At 42.1% G+C, this 21,429-nt stretch overlaps 2 protein-coding genes across 7 annotated transcripts in view; one reads left to right on the forward strand and one right to left on the reverse strand.

Annotated features, from left to right (window-relative positions):
- Positions 1–858: 858 nt before the first annotated feature.
- NDUFB9 (NADH:ubiquinone oxidoreductase subunit B9) lies at positions 859–4,937 on the reverse strand. The gene is given in 5 exon segments (XM_037381652.1): positions 859–1,116; positions 2,105–2,218; positions 4,130–4,322; positions 4,730–4,835; positions 4,838–4,937. Coding segments are annotated over 5 exon segments (630 nt in total). The 5' UTR covers positions 4,923–4,937; the 3' UTR covers positions 859–984.
- The window catches only part of TATDN1 (TatD DNase domain containing 1), a 31,191-nt gene continuing 14,625 nt past the window's right edge, over positions 4,864–21,429 (forward strand). For 3 of the 6 annotated variants that reach the window (XM_037381645.1, XM_037381648.1, XM_037381651.1), the window contains exons 1-6: positions 4,864–4,942; positions 6,133–6,198; positions 6,782–6,831; positions 8,789–8,852; positions 10,048–10,191; positions 10,294–10,336. In XM_037381645.1, coding sequence (XP_037237542.1) covers positions 4,921–4,942; positions 6,133–6,198; positions 6,782–6,831; positions 8,789–8,852; positions 10,048–10,191; positions 10,294–10,336 — 389 coding nt within the window. In that variant the 5' untranslated portion in view covers positions 4,864–4,920. Of the gene's footprint in view, positions 4,943–5,107; positions 5,130–5,214; positions 5,453–6,132; positions 6,277–6,781; positions 6,832–8,788; positions 8,853–10,047; positions 10,192–10,293; positions 10,337–21,429 lie in introns of those variants that run through there. The other 3 variants (XM_037381649.1, XM_037381650.1, XM_037381646.1) reach the window with 3 other exon arrangements.

Consider the following 21,429-nt stretch of genomic DNA (forward strand, 5'->3'; position numbering starts at 1 on the left):
TTAGTAAAATTTCCTGTGCCTTATATCCATGTTTTGGGATTGCGGCCACAAGCAAACAGCTTTTTATACCTACTCCCTTGTACCACGTTGCCTTCTAGAACTGCTTGTGACCAGTCAATGAGCATGCAAGAGCCACATTGCTCAGCAGGCCACTTGTTCTGATACAGCTCTCTACTTATCTAGGATTCCATTTACATGGGGATGAACTTTCTTCTGGTGCTTTACAGCAACGTTATCCACACCAGCAAGAACGCACAACATTGTAAGGAAGGCTTACGTCTTCTGAGATTTGATACCTAAGTGAAAAATGCAGCGCAGAGTCCAACACAGCGGGGAAGGAGGGCAAGAAGTCTTTATTCTTATGCAAGGCTAGAAATAGGCTCATTGCAGGAGCAACCAAAGCCCACAGCTGCTGCTGTCAGTATCGTGAAACTCCAGCTTTAACACCTCACCTGTAGTGTCAAATTCCAAGTTACGGGGCTGAAATTACTGGGTTTTACCCACTGTCTCCACAGTGGGAGACCAGCTCTTGCCACAGGTATTCCCAGTTTAGTTGCTTACCATGCCATCCAGCCCCCCAGTAAATCCACTTCTCCCACCCCTTTACATCCATATCTCTTCCCTGGGAACATGAGGTTTTATGTGGCCAATTTTTTCAGTCTCGTAGTTGACTTTTCCAACTCCTATTACGAAAGCTGCAACAAAACTTGCTCTGGGGTCAGTAAGACTTCTTCACAGGCTGCTGACTGTTCTGACATTTTAGGTATATAGTGTAGATATGGTATATGTTAACAGCCATCTATTTTACACTGCACAAACTGGAAGTGAAGCGTGCGCATGCTATAGAAGAAGAGTATGTCAGAATAATGCCTTCTCCTGCTTTATTTGCGTTTATTTTGTATTATTTAGAGTAGCATGTGATCACTGGCATGTCAACTGCCTACAGAAGATAAACTGCTTCAATTCTCACATGAAATAATGCTTTTACATCGGCATTTCACGAGGTCTTGTAACATAGTGCCACCACAGGGGTGGCAGATGCCCTTCCTTACGTGCTGGAGGCAAAGCTTCAGTTTTTGGACCATCAGCTGGAGTTTCTTCTTCTAACTGCTTAATCTAGAAGACGAGACATAAAATCGCTTTAGTACATAAATGCACGTTTCCAAACTGTAGTTTTCATTCTGTGCCCAGGCAGTAAGCTAAACTGGCCCCCATTTCAGAAGGGGGTAACCACACTAATGCCTTCAGTTGAGACAGGTTTCATGTTTCCCAGTATTCACTTAAACTCAGTAATCATTGCAGGCTCGTGTTACCTAATTGAGAAGGAATTTTTAGGAGTAAAAAGCGATTTACAAGAGAAATTATACATAAAAAGGTCATTATTTCCACCATTGCTACATTAAACAGACTGAATTCTCTTGCTGCTTGGAAAGCTGCCACATAATACAATTCTGGAACAACTTCCAGTCCAGTCCATAGGAGACATCTATTTCTGCATGCCACCAACAGCCCTTCAGATCTTTTCAATACAATTTTCTTGAAGCAGCGCAAGTGCTGGCTGCCACTGTGTTAATTCTAATGAGTACCAGCCATACTACATACGACTATTTCTCTATAACTGAATTAAAGAACTATTCTAAGAACATCAGCTTTTCCCAACTGAATCTCAGTTTAGGATGGCCAGAAATTAGACTTGATTGAAAGTGACTTGCCACAGTGTTCTGTCAGTTGGCAAAGGTGCAACCAAGTGTCACAGTTTCACAGCAGCAGAAGCGAAATTCTCTGGTGACTAATCTCCTCTCATCCCACTCTGGAATTTCTTTTAGCAAAAAACTGCTACAACAGCTCTGTACTACCTGAAACATGGTTGCAGGTTCAGCTTTAACTTCCCATTCCCTTCAAAGCCTTCAAGAAGCTCTAACTGTGGTCCCTCTGGAGGCATTTTAGGTCAAGTCAGTGTTTCACACTGGCAAGAGTTCTAATAAAGCAGATTCTAAATGAGCCCACAGTAAGCATTCGATAATTTTTCCAAGAACCCATCAAAATGCCACACAAAATACTTGTGTGCTAAAGAGGCTTTACTGTGCATCGAGTGAGCACTGACCTCTTTATCCCAGCTTTCCTGCTGCAGCTTCTTCCATTGCTCTCGTTTGGCAAAGTAATCAGGATACATTGCCTTCTCAGATGGATGCCAGTAATCCAAGCACCATTCAGGAAGCTGTTCAAGAAAAATTTAATTTATATAATCAGGTTTATATATGGAATTATATATAGTATACAAATAGAAAAGAACTAAACGCAATCACTGAAGCCACTATTAAAATGGATAAATAAACCAGGAAATAAAGTACTATATAAAACACCATTAAATAGCTACTTGGCTGTTGTTAATCTCAAGGCACTGCATGGCAGAGGTCAGTACTTCTAGTCTTTGTTTCGCACATTATCCTAAGTCATAGGAAGACAACATAGTGATTGGCTTAAATGATAGCACAGACAAGTCCCAGGTCACGTCAGTTTGTTCTAAGTTCTCAAATTAATTCCATCAGGTGGAAGAGAAGATCTCATTTCTTCCTCTCCTTCTCCCAAAGACAGCAGGTTAGAGATCCTTTCCTCCAACTATTAATTTATACTGAAAAATTCGTGGTCTTTAGGATCTTTGTATTAGCCTGACCTCTAACATGTCCAATCAAGAAAAAAGTGAAATTTAAAATTCTGCAACAGTGTATCACTAAATATTAACATTTTAAAGACAGGAACAATTATGAACAAAACCAAACCCCACCAAAAACCACAATTCTTAAAAAAAGAGAATTCAAAGTTGCTCCAATACCATCATTCATCCAGTAACATTTACACTTCCGGTTTCCTGCTGTGATTTCCATCACCGAGTAAACCTTTGACTGAACAGAAATAGCAGGCCTGATAATAATATTTAAAAAAAAAAAAATCCACACACCCCAAAGAATTAAAATTATCAAACAGCCTGAGATCTAAAAATTACATTTTGTAGCAGCACCCACAACAGACGGTTACTGATATATCAACGCATCAAACTCCTGTGACAGCCATTTTGTTAAAGGACAGTTTTAGCATATCAAACAAGGCAAACAGAGAACATACATGAGTTTCTGTTTTTTATATAAAGACTAATCTTGACCATTTATTGCTCAAATGGCTGTTTTTCTGCCCAGATTCTCTCACTATTACCTCTACTACTGCTAAGACCTGCAACTTTGGCATAAGCTTAAGTCCTCCTCTCCCCTTTTTCACTCATATGTGGGGTTTTTTTGCCTCTGATAAATCTACAGTCTTCCTTTCACGTGGCTTCTGATGCATAAAGATCTCATCGGATCTATTCCTGTGTCAGCACTTTCTTCAAATTCAGGAGAAAATGGGTGCATACACTCTCTAGCTTAGTATCAACTTCTTGTAATACATTAAGGGAGCCAATGCCAAGGAAGTGAAAACCCTGTGTTCTTCTACAAAACCTGTTTCTTTACTCCTAAAGAGAAGAATCTCAGGGGAAAAAAGGCCTCTAGAAGTGCCTTAGATTCTAAAAATATGGCTTCTATTTTCAGGCATACTGCATATCACACAGCAACACAACAAATACAAAAAATATGTATCTGGCACTACAGCATATGAAGGGAAATGATAAACTGTTCAATTACTCAAGATGCTGGAAGAATGATGGGACCGAGTGAAGTCCCCTAACAGCCAAGCCATCATCTGACAAGACCAGAGAAAAACCAAGGCTGTGACCAGATGGCAACACGACGGGCAGCACAGCTTCCTCCGCATTGTTTACTCTCACAGCTCAGCTCCAACTCTTTCACTATGCCTGCCTGACCCACCGTGGGGCTGCTTCCATTTGGCAAAAGAGCTGATGATTATCCCAGTAAAAAGAAGCTAGCTGTGTTCAGACAGACCAATAAACTCCATTTTCAAGGATGAGACAAGCAGGACAGCTTCTCCCATGCAAGCAGCACTATGTTTAGCAGTGCTGTACTAGAGAAATGATACTGCTGAGTGAAGCTGCAGCCCTATGAAAGCCCACTTAATGCATTCTACATTCACTAAAAGAATGAGGTAAGACAGTAACACACAACTTTATAGGCCACCTTACCTTGTAGCACTCGTATCTCTCATAGGAAGTGCCCCCAGGGGAGTCAGGGAAGACGTACGGCTGAGGATGCTGGTTTGCCCAGAACTCCACCTCACCTGCCTTCAGCAGCTCTGTAGCTTTCACCATATCCTTCACATCCTTGTTCTTATCAAATCGTTCTCTCAGGAGGCAGGCAAAGTAGCGGTACTTGTGTCTACAGACAGAGGTTACACACAGCGATGTAAGTTGGAGGAAAACACTAATCACATACGGAAAAAAAAAACAAACTTGGCAACATCACCAGTCACCCCTACCGCAAAAACCAGCCTCTGAGGAGCTCCTGTTGGTGCACCGTCCTTTTTCTACGACAGGCACAGGCAAGTGACCCTCAAGGCTTTTCCCTCACCCATTCAACCACGCCTAGGGCAAGGGAAGGGAAGAAAGGGAAGGAAGGGAAGGAAGGAAGGGACGAGGACAAAGCCCCTGCCAAGCTCAACACCCCGTCTCCGCGGGGAAGGCCGGCCACCAGCCCGCCCCCGGGTACGCGGGCAGCTGAGAGGCCCCGCTCCCAGGAAGGCCAGGCCTCCCTCTCCCCAGGCCCGCTCCCCTCGTCCTTCTCACCGGTGGATGCACCAGGACTCCAGGTGCCGCAGGGACTTCTTGTAGAGCCGCAGCACCTTCTGCCGGTGCGTCAGGTAGGCCGCCATGCCGGGGTGCCCTACGCCTCACCTTCGCGCGCGGGGGCCGACGGGAAGGCGGAGGGCGTGGCCGCGCGCAGGCGCGTCGCTCGCGCTGCAGCCGCCGCCGCCGCCATGAGCCGCGCCAAGTTTATCGGTGAGGGGAGAGGCAGAGGCGGCGGGGGGGGGGGGATGTCTGTGCCCCGGCCGGCCGGGCTGGCTGCTCCCCTCTAGGGCCTTCCGTACCCCGCCCGCTGCCAGGCTGAGGCAGACGCCGCCGCCTGTGCTCGCCGCCCGCTCAGTGAGGGGCCGAGCGTGGCGGCCGGGGGGCGGCCCGCTCTTGGGTAGGTCCTGCCCCTCAGCCAAGGCTGGTCGCCTTCTGTGGTCCCTCTCGGTGGCTCCGGGGAGATGCAGGCTGCCTTTCAGCCTGCGAGAAGTGTTTGGGAAGGGTTCTGCCGTCGCTGGGGGCTCCACGCAGGGCGCTGAGGGGCTGCTGCGTGGCTCCGCAAACTTATCCCGAAACTCTGGGTTTTCTGGCCGCCCCTCATCCCCTTTTTGGCATTGGCACCTTAGTCGTGGTCGGTTTCTAATTGTATGGAGTTGGCTTCGTTGAAAATGTTGCTATTTCTAGGGAATTCGGCGGGAAGTATGTGAATAACTTCAGAAGGTCGGTTCAGGTTGAAGTTTCCGTGTGACTGAGCAGCCTAACGCTACGTGGAAAATTTCCCTTCTCACTAGAAACCTCGCTAGAAACGTGGGCTCTGGCAGCTGCGGAGGTGGCTGCTCCTGAACCCCGGGCTTCAGTCCTGCTCCGCCAGGCTGCAGCCCAGGGAGAGCCCGGGGAGCCAGGCAAAGGCTGGAGCAGCCTCGGTCCGTGACTGCATTGCAGGCTGTCTGGCTTGTGCAGCTCCCAGGCTGGATGGTCCTGGGCAGTAGGGAGGGAAAACGGGCAGCTTGTATGAGGTGGTCTGCTGCTTCCCCCATGTAAAGGTTGTGTGTCAGATGCTGTGTTTCTCCTTCCCTGTTACTGCTTGTTGGAGTAAACCTGTATTCTCACATGGAAAGCAGATTTATTTGCGAAAAACAGTATATGTGTGTTTGCTTTGGTGATTCTGAGGGCATCTTAGACACTCGTAGAAGTCTGGAGTTGCGCAGAGGGCCAAATTTTATTTTTCTGTTACTTCTAGGAAGCAGTAAACTCAAGTTATGCAAGTAGACTCATGCTTAAGCTTTTTGTGGGCTGTCAGTGTGATAGTTGGGGGCTATTAAGATACGCTAGTTGGTTAATGCTCAGAATAAAATGTAGAGCGACTGTAACATCTGATTTCTGTCTTTGTTTTTTCATAGATATTGGTATTAACCTGACAGATCCTATGTTCAGAGGAATCTACAGGGGAACACAAAAACATCAAGGTGAATGTTTCTTTGCATCTGCTGAAAGACAGGATCACCTTCATTAAGATAGAAACCTCTTGCATGTCAGAACATGAGGTTAGAGTTTTTCTTTTTTCTCGTCAAAAACTGGATGCCTGTTATTTACTAGTGCTTGAAGAAGAAAGTGTGATAAAATAAGTTAGATGTTCTAATCAAAATACATTCTTTTAATGGTAATTAAGCTGCTATACAGGTACCTCTGCTTCTAGAGCAAAATGAACAGTGGCTGATCTATTTATTTTAGGATTGCATGGAAAAATTGATCTGAAAATATGAACAATAAACTATCAAAGTATTGCATTGCTGAATCATAGTTACTAATTATAGCATGCTTTTTTTGCTCTCATGGCCTTTAGATATAGATGTAAAACCAGGACATCTCCTTACTTGGGATTCAAATTGGGTCTTCAGTTATTGTCTTCAAAAGATCAGTCAAGTGTGGTTTAAAGATTGCTTATGATAGGCATTTTGACTGCATGAAAGTGATTTTTACTTGAAAAGTAGTTAAATTATGCTGTGAAACCTCAAGTTCAATTTATGACATCTTTATGTACTTTTGCAGATGACTTCTTGGATGTGGTAGAGAGAGCAGTCAAAGTTGGTGTTAAAAAGGTAATTTCTTATAATAAAATTAATTTTATATTTTAAACTGCTTTATAATACTTTGGTTTTTGAGTGCTCCCCTATTAAAACAAATGTTTCTGGAACTTGCAGTGGAAAATGCAGTAACTTCCTTCGATAGCGTAAAGCTAGTGTTCTGTGCATAGTGTTGTCTTTGATTTGCACAGATCACTAAATGCTGATTATTGAAGTTCAGAGCTATGTGATGTGTATGTAGAGTTTCTTTTGTACAGTTTCAACAGAAAGATGTTCTCCTCTGACCTATTGCAATCAACTAGTACATGATTTTCCATGTTGTATTATGGGTACCACTCCTCCTTGTATCCTGTGTGATACCTGACAGTTAATTGCTACAGTTCAAAGCTCAAAAATTCTTCTGATCGAGATACTTCAGATATTTCTATTTGTAAAGGAAACTGGTAATTGCAGAAGAGCTGGGAGTGCCCATAAACTCTTACACAGTTGAGACATCTGAATGTCTGCTAGTAAATACCGGCTTACGTGTATTAAAACTTCATCATTATGTGCAGGTTTGTAATTCTTAGCTTGAAATTGGTATTTTGAGCTGTGCGCCACACTCCTTTAGTACAGCCTGCCTATATATCTCTCTCAACTTCTTAAATTGGCAAGGCAAAAACATGAATTAAAATAGAATACAGTGCATACTGTCACATACTGTTCTACTGTACTAATAAGGCTGGTGGATTAGAAATAAATCCTCCTCTAGAAGAGGAACAGACATCTGACAAGTTTCCTGAAAGACTGTCATCTGAGGAGTGGGAAATAAACTGGGAGACAAAAAAAAGAAACTCCAGTGATGGAGAAGCTACCACACTGCAGCATATACAGAATCATTGTCACATTTACTGCGTTTATATGTGTTGTATAAGAACAGTTTAATATTTATAGCACCCTCTGAAAGTAAGTGGCAATTTTCTATTTTATCATCAAAAATAGATTAGCCACGTAACTTTTCGAAGATGCACGGTGGATACAGAAATGGAATTCAGAAATTGCCTGTCCTTACCTGTTTTCAGTCTTGCTACTGGCCTGTATGGTGTCAGAAGTTTGTTCCATCCCAGACTGTTTCTACTTGCCTAGAAACTTAATCTGTTTACTTGAAAATACTTTATTTTTCCATATAGCTTCTGATTTATGGTAATTTTTTGTGAAGTTTTGCCCTGTGCTGTATGTACACTGAGCCAATTTCAGCTTAGTTTATTTTTCTGGTGATGCTGTTGGGATGCATCCATGTGTAACTAAGCATACTGCAGAAATGTCTGGCCTGGCACTGACTGAGGCTGGTGTATTTTGTGTGTAGGGATAAGAGTTGTCCAAGAACAGTGTAGTCATGATTTATTAGGACCTAGGGTGCAAGATTCTGCAAGTGGTGGTTCAAAAAGCACTGGAAGCAACAATTCTGGTATGATAACCTTTGATCTTAAGGTAAAAATAAAAGATCAGAGCCAGAAATTCCTAAATCTGTAATACTTAGTCTTGATACAGACTCCTTAGTTGGTTTATCTGCTTGCTTGCTCATGTCTTGTTTTGGTTGTTTGGGAGTTCTTAGTTTTTCCACCTGTAAGACAGGGAGAATGTTTCTGAATATTATTTCTTGAATACAAATAAAGCTTTTTGGGTCATTGTCTAATGAAGGTAACATTGCTGCAAATAGAAGTATTTTACTCATTTAATGGTTTAAATACTTAGCATAGAAGATACTTGATAAAGAAAAAAACCATCAGGTTTTGGTACATAGTATATTTACTAGCTACTGAAGACCATTGAGGTTTGTTACTGATTTATGAAATTTTGTTATATGTGTAATAGTAATTGTATTCTGATGTTCTCTGTCTAGATTCTTACTTATATCTTAGTGTTTTCTTAAACATTCTGTTTGATGTTCAAAGAAGAACATACTTCCTGACAGTACTTTTCTTCTTTCAAGTTTTTGATTACAGGTGGGAGTCTACAAGATAGTAAAGATGCATTGCAGCTGGCACAGACAAATGGTATTTTCATTTTGAACTTATACTGTCAGTCAAAAATATAACCTTCTCCACTCACAGTTCAGAAGGACCCTGCCCTTGGAGGGGTTTTACAGAATCTCAGATTAAAATGAGAAATTATGTTTCAGAATGGGATGAATGCATTGTGTATGAGTTTCTGTGTGTTGCTCTTGAGATCCATGCGTCTTGGAAGGAATTGGTCTTTCCTGCAGTTTCTACTTCTAAATAAAATAGAAATTACAGGAAATTTCTGCAATAAAAATTTTTTTATGAGGGTCTGTTCTATAAATAAGATAGGATGCTAATATGGTGTGGCATATATGTTTTTTGGTGTGTTTTTGTTTGTTTTTTATTTACCAGTCTGTCATGACCAGCTTGAACAAGAGAGGTATCTTTCTCTTCCTGGTTCTCCAAGTTTTCCCTTTCTTCCTGTGGAAAGGAATGTCTCTTCTTTTTTCCTTAGGCAAATATCACTCCACTAATTACTTAACGTGGTTTAGTTCAAATATGTATTTGAAGTGTAATCTGTGAACGGAACCATAGAATAATTTGAACCTGAGGAGGTAATTTGGTCCAACCCAATCTACCTCTACTTTCATCAAAGCAGGACTAGCTTTAATATTAGGTCAAGTTGCTCAGGGCCCTACGTAGTCTTTCCTTCCCCCCACGCTTTTAGGTTCTCCATAAAGGCACTTAAGAGAAATGTTAGTTTTGGCACTAAAGTGATCTAGATTAGATACTTTGTTAAATCAGGCTAGATGTTGCTTGGGAAATTCTGTAACAGCTAATGTAGAGGCACATGAGGGAAATAGCATGCTGTCTGCAAATTGTACAGCTGAGGATAACCCGATGCATTTTGAACAAAGTGTCTTTTCCAGCCTCAACAACTGTATGATTTATTGAGGGCTGCTCCACCAGAATATAATTCAGCTTTGAGTTGCAGTTTTGGAGTACACTAAATGTCTGCTAAAAAGAAACACCCCGCTAGAGATACTGTCTGACATTTTTAAAGCCGAAAATACCTGTCTAATAAAATCGCTACCAAGATAAAGATGGTCAAAGGGAATTTTCTTTTAAAATTATGAGCAATAAAAAAAAGTCCATATACAGTTACGATCTGTACTTACATAATTTGTTGTGTGTGTGGTTTGTTCGTTGGTTTTTTTTCTTAAAACCTTCTAATACTGTCTTGCTTTAGATATGTTTTACAGTACAGTTGGCTGTCATCCTACCCGCTGTGGAGAATTTGAGCAGAGTAGCCCTGAACAGTATTTATCTGAATTAAAAAATCTGGTTGAAAAAAATAAGACAAAGGTAATAGCAGTTGGAGAATGTGGCCTGGGTAAGTGTTGTCGTAGTACTTTTTTTTTTTTTTTTTTTCTAGACATATATTTAAAAAAATCCTGCAATACTAAGTGGGTTTTTTTGTTCTTTCTGTTTGTAGATTTTGATAGATTAGAATTTTGCCCAAAGGACATCCAACTCAAGTAAGAAACTTGTAATGAATATAAGTTGACTTGTAGCAGTTTACAGGAGTGTTTTCTATCTTGTGTTCTACCATGTAGCATTTTGTCAAGTATAGACATGCAATTTGCAGGGTTATGTTGGGGTTTTTTTGGTAAAAATGGGACTTTAAAGAAAAATGCCTACATTCAAGTAGTGCTATGTGCTAAATTTTGCTACCTGCCTGGTGTTGATTTAACATGTCTTTTTCTGTAAAAGTGATCAGAATTTGTGGATTTCTGGGTGTGACAGATGTTCATTCTTGCTAATAGTGAGAACTCTTAGAGACTCATGGGGAAAATAACTGTAACACTTCAATGACAGAAGAATTGGGTTGTTCAGTGACATGCATGGGGAAGGGAAGAGAACTGTCAAAAAGGGTAGTCAGCAGTGGGGAAAAATGGGCTTGTAGTAAGGCAGGTGTTAGCTGGGAGCAGGTAATTGAGAGCTGACAATAAAGGTAGTCTTAGGAGCTGCAGAGATCTGTGTTTTGAAGTAATATATGCAGCTGTTGAGGATGAGTGGTTTAGGTTGTTTAAAGAATCACCATCAATGTTACTAGTGAAGATAGTTTTAATATGAATTTGTGGGAGTGTGACTTCAGAGATTCAGTGGCAAAGTTCACACTATTACTTATTGCATGGATGAAACATACAAAGGAGAATTGAGCTAGAATTTAGATACAGACTGGAGACACAAAATGGTAAGGGAGACCCTCGCATTTAATCATGAGGTTCAGAGTAGACCCCCTTGCTTTGTAAACTCGTGACAGGGCTTAGGTGCAGCTAGGTCGAATCTTAGTCTCAGACTTGGTCAATGGTTTGTGTCTAAAGGATGTTTAAGGTTTATTCAGAGCTTAAGGTGGATCTCAAGATTTTAGCAACACTTAATCATTGATGAATTTAACATTTACAAAGCGAATCAATAGGATTTACTGCAATCACAACAGTAACTTAATTATAGATAGGGTATCTAAATCAGTTCAAATGCACACAGACATAAAGAGGAAAATGTGTAGAGATCTCTTATGTTTACAAAGGTATACCTATTAAAATTTCCCCTCTAGTTCAGTGAAATACTGACTTTGAATACCTTGGCATTTCTCAACCAGTGAAGGGTTGAGCCTCAACGAGTGGGGGTTTCAGTCCAGGCCCCATCAGCTTTCAGCGATGGTTCTCCAAACTTCACAAACCTGCGAGTTCATGAGCTCTGAGAGGTGTCCCACATGCTGGTTGTAGCCCGCTGCAGTCCAGAAGAGCTCAAAGGGTCTCACTTAGGACCACTGTTCATAGGGTTAGAGATGATTGGCTTCAGTCATGCATAAATTTCCATCCTGGCCATAACCTGAGCTGGTAGGTTTTTCAAAATTCCAGTGTCAATGGTACCATTCCACTTGGGCGGCGATTTGTGTCAGGAATGTTCCAGGGCTATCGGGAAATGACTGATTATCTCCACTCTTGTTCCCTACCAGGAGTTCCTGGTGACGTGCGGAATTAGACTCTATAACTCGAAAGTTATAAAGTAGGTATGTTTATTGCGCGCAGATGCACGGGGGATCGCTCCTCCACAAGCGTGCATGCCCGAAGTGACCAACCATCTCACATTTATACAATGAACAAATGAATATTCAATTAACGCCTATACATATTTGTTACCTAAACCCCGCTTCGTATGTTAATTAGCTTATCAGTCCATTTCCTGGAATGTGGTGGTCCTGCAGGTTTGTAGGTGATTCATGTTCTTGTGACCATCCGATCTTCTTCAGGTGATTCATGTTCTTGTGACCATCCGATCTTCTTCAGCAAGGAGACTTAGCACTCCCTCCCTCTAGATAGCATTTGAATGTCTCTCATCTTTTCTTATTCTCTTTTAAATAGCCCCTTTGTTAGAGGAAGAAGGGCAGGCGTCTCCCCTTTGTTAGAGGAAGAGGGGCAGGCGTCTCCTCAAAACTGTGGTTGTCACCGCACCCATGACTAGTCACCATACCCACATTCCTTAAGCAGACACATACAATCACAATCCATGTCCATTATCCCCATTTCACATTATTTCTCCATATCAATCCCCCCTTTTCTATTAAATTAAGTAAATTCTTTTACTTAAGCAGCCTTCCCGAATGATATAAAGCATCATACATAAGTGTTACTCTTTTAAACATTCTCCAAACCCACAAATATAACATAATGGTTAGTATTAAGGAAATTCCTAAACTGATCAATAAGATCACAATGGGGTGTACCATAGTGTTAGTGTTAAGAATTCCTGTTGCAGAGGGTGACCAGCCAAAGAGAGTATCCCACCAATTATGGTTTCCATCCTGTTCTACCTTTTTTAAAACTTTCTTGATCCCCTCTACATCATGATGGATCATAAGAAGAGTTTGATGTCCCTTTTCTTTGGTTTCTTCCAGTATACGTTGTAAATCTGCATGTTTTAATAGTTCTTTTATACTGCTTATATTTAGTCCTATGGGGGTAGGAATTATTATCTGTGATAGGGTAAAATTGGATTTTAAGAATTGATGAGACACTACTGGGGCTGAGTAACTAAAATCGCATCCTGTGATAGTAGTAAAATTACAAATACAATAATTTGAATACTGTGCAGTCTCTTTTACCTCCCCATCTATGGTTATTGTGTTACACTTAGTTCTCAAACACGCACATCCCTTCCCTGCATATATAATTACTGTTTTCAAGTTTGCATTTGGTCGGGCCTCGAAATGACATATTTTCTGATCTGTATCTAAACAAGTATCCTGAGCCATTATAGTATTGCTTTCACAGAGGAAGCCCTGCTGTTCTCGCATAATACAAGATTCTAAATCTACTGTTTGCCACTTGTCGCCTATCTTTCTGGCCCATGTTCTATGTTCAAAAGGGTATAGGAGCACCCCATTATGGTTAATTCCAAGGGCTACAATGGGGTGTATGGTAATTATTACTGCATTATGTATGGTCAACACAAAAGCTGTGATGGTGTGTGTGTTGGGGTCATAGGTAAAGTTCACCATATTCCACCATGACTGGAGTTTTCTTTCTACCTCCGTAGCACTGTCCCAAACCATCTTTCGAATTTCTGTAGGAAATATGCCTTCCTCTCCTTCTCTTATTATGGATGCAGCTATTGATTGCATCCACATTTGGGCTTGGATGCAACTTAGAGCCAGGGCGACGTCATCCTGTAAACCACCTAATGCCTTAGTGATGAGTTGATGATCTTCCATGTTTATTTGTTCCCACCTGGGGAGTACCTTCGATATCAACCATTGATGTGCCCCTAATGCCAATAATGAAGATTTTAGTGGTTGTTGTAGTTTTGATAGATCGGCCGTGGTGGCGGCTAGTTTATTCATTATCACCTCTGAGTCTATGGAATTTAATACTCCGAGTCCTGTTCCCAACATTCCAGTTACATCTCTCACTATTCTGTTTCGATAAATACTTCCCCTTTTTCTTAACCAAGTTGTCCATCCCTCATAAGAGGTTCGTAAGAAGGGGGAACAGGATGGCTTAACATCAGAAACATTGACTTGTATTTTTAACTCTATTCTTTTGAGAGACCATTCTGGGTTAAACAACATTTGTTGCTGACCTGTATTTCTGATTACATATGGTCCAATTGTATAAATCTTTGGATCTGGTTTAGTTAATTTAAGATCAAGTGTTAATGGGGTTGTTGTAACTGTGGTGGTGGTAGGAACAGTGGTTAGCATGATTGTTATTTTGATCTTATAAGTCAGAGCTGTTCTTGGGGATTCCTTTCCTAGGCATATTATAAAGATGGGCTCGGTTAAGGTAAAATTGTGCCAACATTCCCGTGAATTAAAGCACACGGTTGTATTTAGAAGGGTAAATTCCTTATCTACCTTTCTGACATTAATCTGGGTGTCTCCCGAAATCTTGGTGTTATCCTTTTCATTATATGTTTGACATCCTACTTTTATCTTATCTCCTAATTTTCCCCATAATCGGTCGACTTTGTGTACATCCTCCCGATCCCATTGATTCCTTTGGTACACCTCATTTTCAGAAAAAACCACCATAGCTAGTTTCGTCTTTGAGTCCACCTTTCCCATTATTCCAGTGTGTTTTTTCTGAGCATGATTCCAAGGCCAATTATCAGGCTCTTGGTTGTAGGCAAGAGAGAGGGTACAAAAAAACACAAATGGTTTAAACCCACTATTGATCATTTTAAGAATCTAAACGTTAAAATCTGTTTTGATCAAAAATATCTTTGTTTGAGTTGGGGCTTACTAATAACAAGTTGGGCGAGCCTGGCCACTGGCTCAGTCCCCGACTCTTGTTCTATATTGTTTGTTGTAGTGCCCTTCCCATATGGTGGATCCGCAACCGCTCAGGTTCACTTACTTGCCACCCACATTGTTCCCATTTGTCCGAGTAAATTTGAGTTTCAGTTCTTTTTTGTCTGGGGTTACTTTCCAAGAAGTTGCAGGGGCTTTCTTAATCCGGGTATGGTGAATCCAAGAATTCTGTCCCTCAACCTTGATTGCAGTGTAGGTGGTGAGTAGGACTTGAAAAGGTCCGGTCCACTGTGGTTCCAGGGTTTTATCTGCAAAACACTTAACGTATACATAGTCTCCTGGTTGTATATCGTGAACAGGTCCATCCAGACCCCTACTGCGTGTTCCCATCACATGCTTCTCAATTCTTATTAATTGTTTGTTTAGTGCCACCATATAGGAAGTCATTGTTTCTTCACCAATCTGTGAAGACATCCCCTTTTGTACCCCATAGGGTCGTCCATATAAAATTTCGAATGGGCTAAGCCCCTCTTTTGCTCTCGGTCTAGTTCGAATTCGTGTAAGAGCTAATGGCAAAGACTGGGGCCAAGTTAGATTTGTTTCTTGGCCTAACTTGACAATCTGTTGTTTGATTAGATGATTCATCTTTTCCACCTGGCCACTCGATTGTGGTCGGTATGGGGTATGTAATTGCCAATCTATTCCTAGATGGTGGCTAATCTGTTGCACTATTCTGGACACAAAATGTGGTCCTCTATCCGAGGACATTACCGCTGGGACTCCAAATCTAGGTATTATCTCTTGGAGTAGTATTTTGGTCACTTCCCGGGCTTTAGCAGTTCTGCACGGGAAGGCTTCTGGCCAACCTGAAAAGGTATCTGTTAGTACCAATAAATATCGATACCCCCCTTTTCTAGGAAGTTCCGAGAAATCGATCTGCCAGTGTTGCCCAGGAACATTTCCTCTCCCAATTTTTCCCAACTTTGGCCCCTTGGTAATCTTAGGATTAGTCTGGAGGCAAAGATCACATTGTTGGGTTACTTGTCTAATAGTAGTATACAAATTTCGTGCTATTATGTTTTTAGTGAGATCCTTATATAGAGCTTCTGCCCCCCAGTGCCTTTTTCTATGTTCTTCCCTGACTACTGACCATACCATGTAGGAAGGAATCACTATTCTCCCATGTGAGATTATAGCCCACCCTTCCTCATTATATGATCCCTTTAGGTCAGAAATTAGTTTGCGATCTTCTTTCGTATAGTCTGGTTTACCTTCTAGAGATATTTGTCCATCGGGTATTAGCGCACCCTCTACCTTGATTGCTTTTCTGGCTGCCTGTTTTGCTTCCCTGTCTGCCAGTTCATTTCCTCTTTCCAATTCTGTGCTCACTTTCTGGTGTGCCTTAATGTGCATAATTGCCACCCTTTCAGGAAGCTGGACCGCATTTAGGAGTTTCAAAATTTCTTCCGCATGTTTGATGATTTTTCCTTGGGAGTTTAACAGTCCCCTTTCTTTCCATATTGCTCCATGAGCATGTACCACTCCAAAGGCATATTTAGAATCAGTCCAAATATTTATAGGTTTTCCCCGAGCTCTTTCCAGAGCTCGAGTAAGGGCTATGATTTCAGCCTTCTGTGCCGAAGTGTCAGCTGGTAGCGGCCCCGATTCTATCACTTCTTCAGAGGTTGTAACAGCATATCCGGAATGTCGCTTTCCATTCAGCATATAGCTGCTTCCATCCGTGAACCAATGTTCAGCTCCATTAATAGGAACATCCTTGAGATCTGTCCGACTAGAATAAGTGGCTTCGATTGTTTCTAGACAGTCATGATCGACTGATTCTCCAATATTCCCATTAAGAAATGAGGCTGGATTGACGATGTTTGTAGTCACGATCTCAACATCATCTTGTTCCACCATTATGGCCTGGTATTTTAGGAATCTCTGTGGGGAGAGCCAATGCCCCCCTTTTGTTTCAAGGACTGCAGACACTGTGTGGGATACTAAGACAGTCATTTTCTGGCCCAGGGTAAACTTCCGGGCCTCTTGGATGTTTAGGATGACGGCTGCTACTGCTCTCAGGCAACCAGGCCACCCTTTTGCAGTGGCATCCAGCTGTTTAGAGAAGTATGCCACTGCCCGTCTGTATGGTCCCAAATCTTGTGCCAGTATTCCTAATGCCATTCCCTGTTTCTCATGGGAAAATAGGAAAAATGGCTTACTCACATCAGGAAGTCCTAGTGCTGGTGCCGACATCAAGGCTTTCTTCAGTTCATGGAAAGCTCTGTCTGATTCAGCATCCCACTGAAGATCCTTCTGGTTAGCTGCTATCAGGGAATATAATGGTTTAACAAGCAAGCCATAATTGCATATCCAAAGCCGGCACCATCCTGTCATTCCCAGAAATGTCTGCAGTTCCTTTACAGTTCGTGGTCGGGGGGCTTGGCATATGGCTTCTTTTCGGGCCTTCCCCAGGACCCGTTGTCCGGCACTGATCTCGTACCCCAGGTATGTGACCTGTTGTAACACCACCTGTGCCTTCTTCTTAGAAACTCGATATCCCTGTAGTCCCAGAAAGTTCAGCAGACTCACAGTCCAAATAATACAAGATTCTTCGGTTCTGGTTGCAATAAGGAGATCGTCTACATATTGTAACACTTTCCCTTCTTCTGACGGTGGTTCCCATAACTCCAAATCCTTTGCTAATTGGTTTCCAAAAATTGTGGGGCTATTTTTAAACCCCTGTGGCAACACCGTCCATGTGAGCTGGGTCTTTCGACCGCTTCTGGGATTTTCCCATTCAAAAGCAAAAATTCTTTGGCTGGCTTCATGGAGAGGGAGGCAAAAGAAGGCATCTTTTAAGTCTAAAACTGTGAACCAAGCTAGGTCAGGTGTCAGGGTGGTAAGTAAGGTATAGGGGTTAGCTACTACAGGATACAGATCCTCTGTTATTTTGTTAATGGCCCTTAAATCTTGAACTATCCTATAAGACCCATCAGGTTTTTTAACTGGGAGGATAGGTGTGTTAAATTCTGACTCACATTCTTTAGTAGTTTTAGTTCTATGAATCGCTCTATGTTTGGACGAATTCCTTCCCTATCTTCCCTTTTCAGTGGGTATTGTTTAATTCTTACCGCACTCTGTCCGTCCTTCAATTTTACTATTACAGGTGATGCATTCTTGGCACGTCCCGGTATGTCAATTGCCCATACTCCGGGATATACCTGATCAATAATCCTGGTATCAATTTCCCTTTTTATAGGAGTATTGGCCAGAGATAGGCTCATAACCTGTATGTATTGATGATTATTTACCTCCAGAGTAACTTCCCCTTTTTTAAATTTGATTGTTGCCTCCAATTGTTCTAATAAGTCTCTACCAAGAAGGGCCTTTGGGGAATTTGGCATAAATAGGAATTTATGGATCCCCATCTGTTTTCCCAACTTATATTTTAAAGGTTTACAAAAATAAGCCTTTTCAGTTTGGCCAGTTGCACCTTTTACTGAAACATAATCATTTCCCAAAGGCATTAAAGCCTGGTTCAAAACCGAATAGGTGGCTCCTGTGTCTATTAAAAATTCCACCTCCTCCTGTTCTTCTCCTAATTTTAATTTTATTAATGGGTCGGCTAGTCAATTTTCTTCTTCCATGTGAGCTATTGTTTTCCCTTGATTATTGCGCCATTTAGTGTTTTCTTGATGTCTGCGTTCAGGGCATTCGTTTTTCCAGTGTCCTGTCCTTTTGCATATTGCACACTGATTCCTACCCAGGGGTGTCAGCCCACGCCTTGATTTAACTTTAGATTTTTGATTCTCATTTTCTCTTACTACTGCTAATATTTTCTTTTGGTCCTGCTTGTATCCTTCTTCTCGATTACTAAATATTCTCCATGCTTCCTCTACTAATTTTTCCAAGTCTCTATTTTCAGGAGGTCTCAATTTTTGCAACTTGCGCCTAATATCCCCCTGTGATTGTCCTAAAAAGAGGGATATTAGTTGCTGTGCGCCTACCTCCGAATTTGGGTCCAGAGACGTGTGCCGGCGCATTGCATCTCTTATTCTGTCTAAGAATTCTGAAGGTGTTTCAGAAGGACCCTGTCTGACCTCATATAACGCTGCCCAATTTATTGTTCTAGGAATTGCTTTCTCCATTCCTCTGAATATCCATTCCTGGTATGCTTGTAATCTTCCCATTTCAGCGGCTCGGTTTGGGTCCCATTCCGGGTCCAACAAAGGAAACCATTCTCTATAATTATCTCCCTTTATATTATAATGTTCCTTTGCGAGATCCCCCGCTGTTTTTATGACTAATTGTTTTTCAGTTTCAGTCAAACAATCTAATAATAATTGTATATCACTCCAGTCAGGATTGTGCTGTTTTATTAGAAATTTAAAATTCTGTGCCGTCTTTATCGGATCATTACGGTATTCACGGGCAGCCTCTTTCCATTCTCTCAGATCAGCGCCCGTGAACGGAACTTTTATTTTCATTGTTCCTCCGTCCGGATTTACAGCTTCTCGGAGGGGTGCCTGTAAAATAGACTTCTGTCTGGTGCGTGAAGACACCGGACTATTTGGAGCCGTAATGGCAGTTTTTGTGTTTCCTTGTGTGGCACCGGGTGTTTGGTTTTCTTTATAAATAACTTGTGGAATTTCTTCCTCTTGTTCGCCTGGGGGTGGACTGGGAGCCCCGGCCGAACCTTGTCTCTCCACTCTATAAGGTGGATTAAATAAATCATTTAATTCGGGCTCTTGTTCTCCGTTTAATTTGATACACCTTTGTCCAATACTACATGCTGAGCAACATCTTTTTAACTTTCCTTTACGCTCCGTCCTGTCCTCTCTTTCTAGTGCTAGTACCATAGGATCCCGAGGGGGTACTAAGCCGCAGTCCTTTTGCCACTCAGGTTTGTCCCGGAGGACAAAGAACATGTCTGCATATGATACTTCATCCCATTTTCCCTCTCTCCTCAGAAACAACATTAATTGCAGGAGAGTGTTATAATCTAACGTTCCTCCCTCCTGAGGCCATTTCGCATCGCTCTCCAATTTATACAAAGGCCACCACTGATTACAATATTTAACCAATTTCCTTCTATTTTCGGTACCACCCTGTCCTACGATATCACTCCAATGTTTTAATATACAACCCAAAGGCGATTTTTCACAGGGCTTACTCCTTCCATTTCCCATTTTGCAATTTTAATTACTTTGTTTTTCTCCGGCCGCCTTAGCCACCCAAGGTTGGAAACGCGGATAGAGCTTTTTACTCGTTTTGCACTCAAACGCCTGTCTCAAGCACTCTTGCACTCACACTTAGTCAAAATAATTAAGCTATACACGAAAAATCAAAATGCGCATCTCAATCACATCATTCACACTCTCCGGGCAGCCCGCAGTCACACAAGCAGTATGTTATACGGTACCGTGCACTTATGTACAAACTCTTAGGAACACTAACAGTTCACAAAGTATGCATTTCAATGAACAATTGCCAAAAAACAAACAACAAACAAAAACCAATTTTTCCTGGTCTTAAGCAGAGTGTTAAGTTTTCCGCTATTTGCCACAAATTACCAGAATGTTAATATTTTTCAACATACATTTCATAACTCCGAGTTTTGAACATATAACAAGACAACACATAGAACAAACAAGACACAGAGCGCTATTTCAGTTGTTACATTCCAGGAATTCCCCAATTCTTAAGACAACCTAAAGGAAGTTTTTAGCTTCCTCTTTTTCCTACGCAAAAGTTTCCCTTTTGCTGTGAGGTCCCTCTTGTTCCTGTGAGATTCCGCCTTATTCCGTCCCGCCCCCCGCTTTCCGTCACGAGGCCTCCGGGCTTTTAGGAATGGCAGTAACCTCGGGTTTGCTCGATCTGCCCTCAAGATCGCTAGCGGCCACCCCTTGGTCAGCAAACCCCCTCCCAAGGTACCTTTCCTCCTGGGGACTACGCTGCGCGCCGGACGTCTCCGTGCGTCTCACCAGCCGCCCCGTTACTAAACATACCGTTTTATCCGTGGATCCAGGGGTTTCTTTTCTGCTCCCGGGTGAACAGCTGAGAAGAGGAGGCTCCTCCGAGGAAATCTCCCGGGGCGCGCCTAGGAGCGTCCGCTCCGCAGCTGGTCCCTCAGCCGAGCAGAAATCCTCCTGGCTGGCTCGCCAAACTGACGTGCGGAATTAGACTCTATAACTCGAAAGTTATAAAGTAGGTATGTTTATTGCGCGCAGATGCACGGGGGATCGCTCCTCCACAAGCGTGCATACCCGAAGTGACGAACCATCTCACATTTATACAATGAACAAATGAATATTCAATTAACGCCTATACATATTTGTTACCTAAACCCCGCTTCGTATGTTAATTAGCTTATCAGTCCATTTCCTGGAATGTGGTGGTCCTGCAGGTTTGTAGGTGATTCATGTTCTTGTGACCATCCGATCTTCTTCAGGTGATTCATGTTCTTGTGACCATCCGATCTTCTTCAGCAAGGAGACTTAGCACTCCCTCCCTCTAGATAGCATTTGAATGTCTCTCATCTTTTCTTATTCTCTTTTAAATAGCCCCTTTGTTAGAGGAAGAAGGGCAGGCGTCTCCCCTTTGTTAGAGGAAGAGGGGCAGGCGTCTCCCCGTCTCCCCTTTGTTAGAGGAAGAGGGGCAGGCGTCTCCTCAAAACTGTGGTTGTCACCGCACCCATGACTAGTCACCATACCCACATTCCTTAAGCAGACACATACAATCACAATCCATGTCCATTATCCCCATTTCACATTATTTCTCCATATCACTGGTACAATCAGTGCCATTCTC

This window comes from Falco rusticolus, chromosome 3 (genome assembly GCF_015220075.1).
Source record: "Falco rusticolus isolate bFalRus1 chromosome 3, bFalRus1.pri, whole genome shotgun sequence".
NCBI lineage: Eukaryota > Metazoa > Chordata > Aves > Falconiformes > Falconidae > Falco > Falco rusticolus.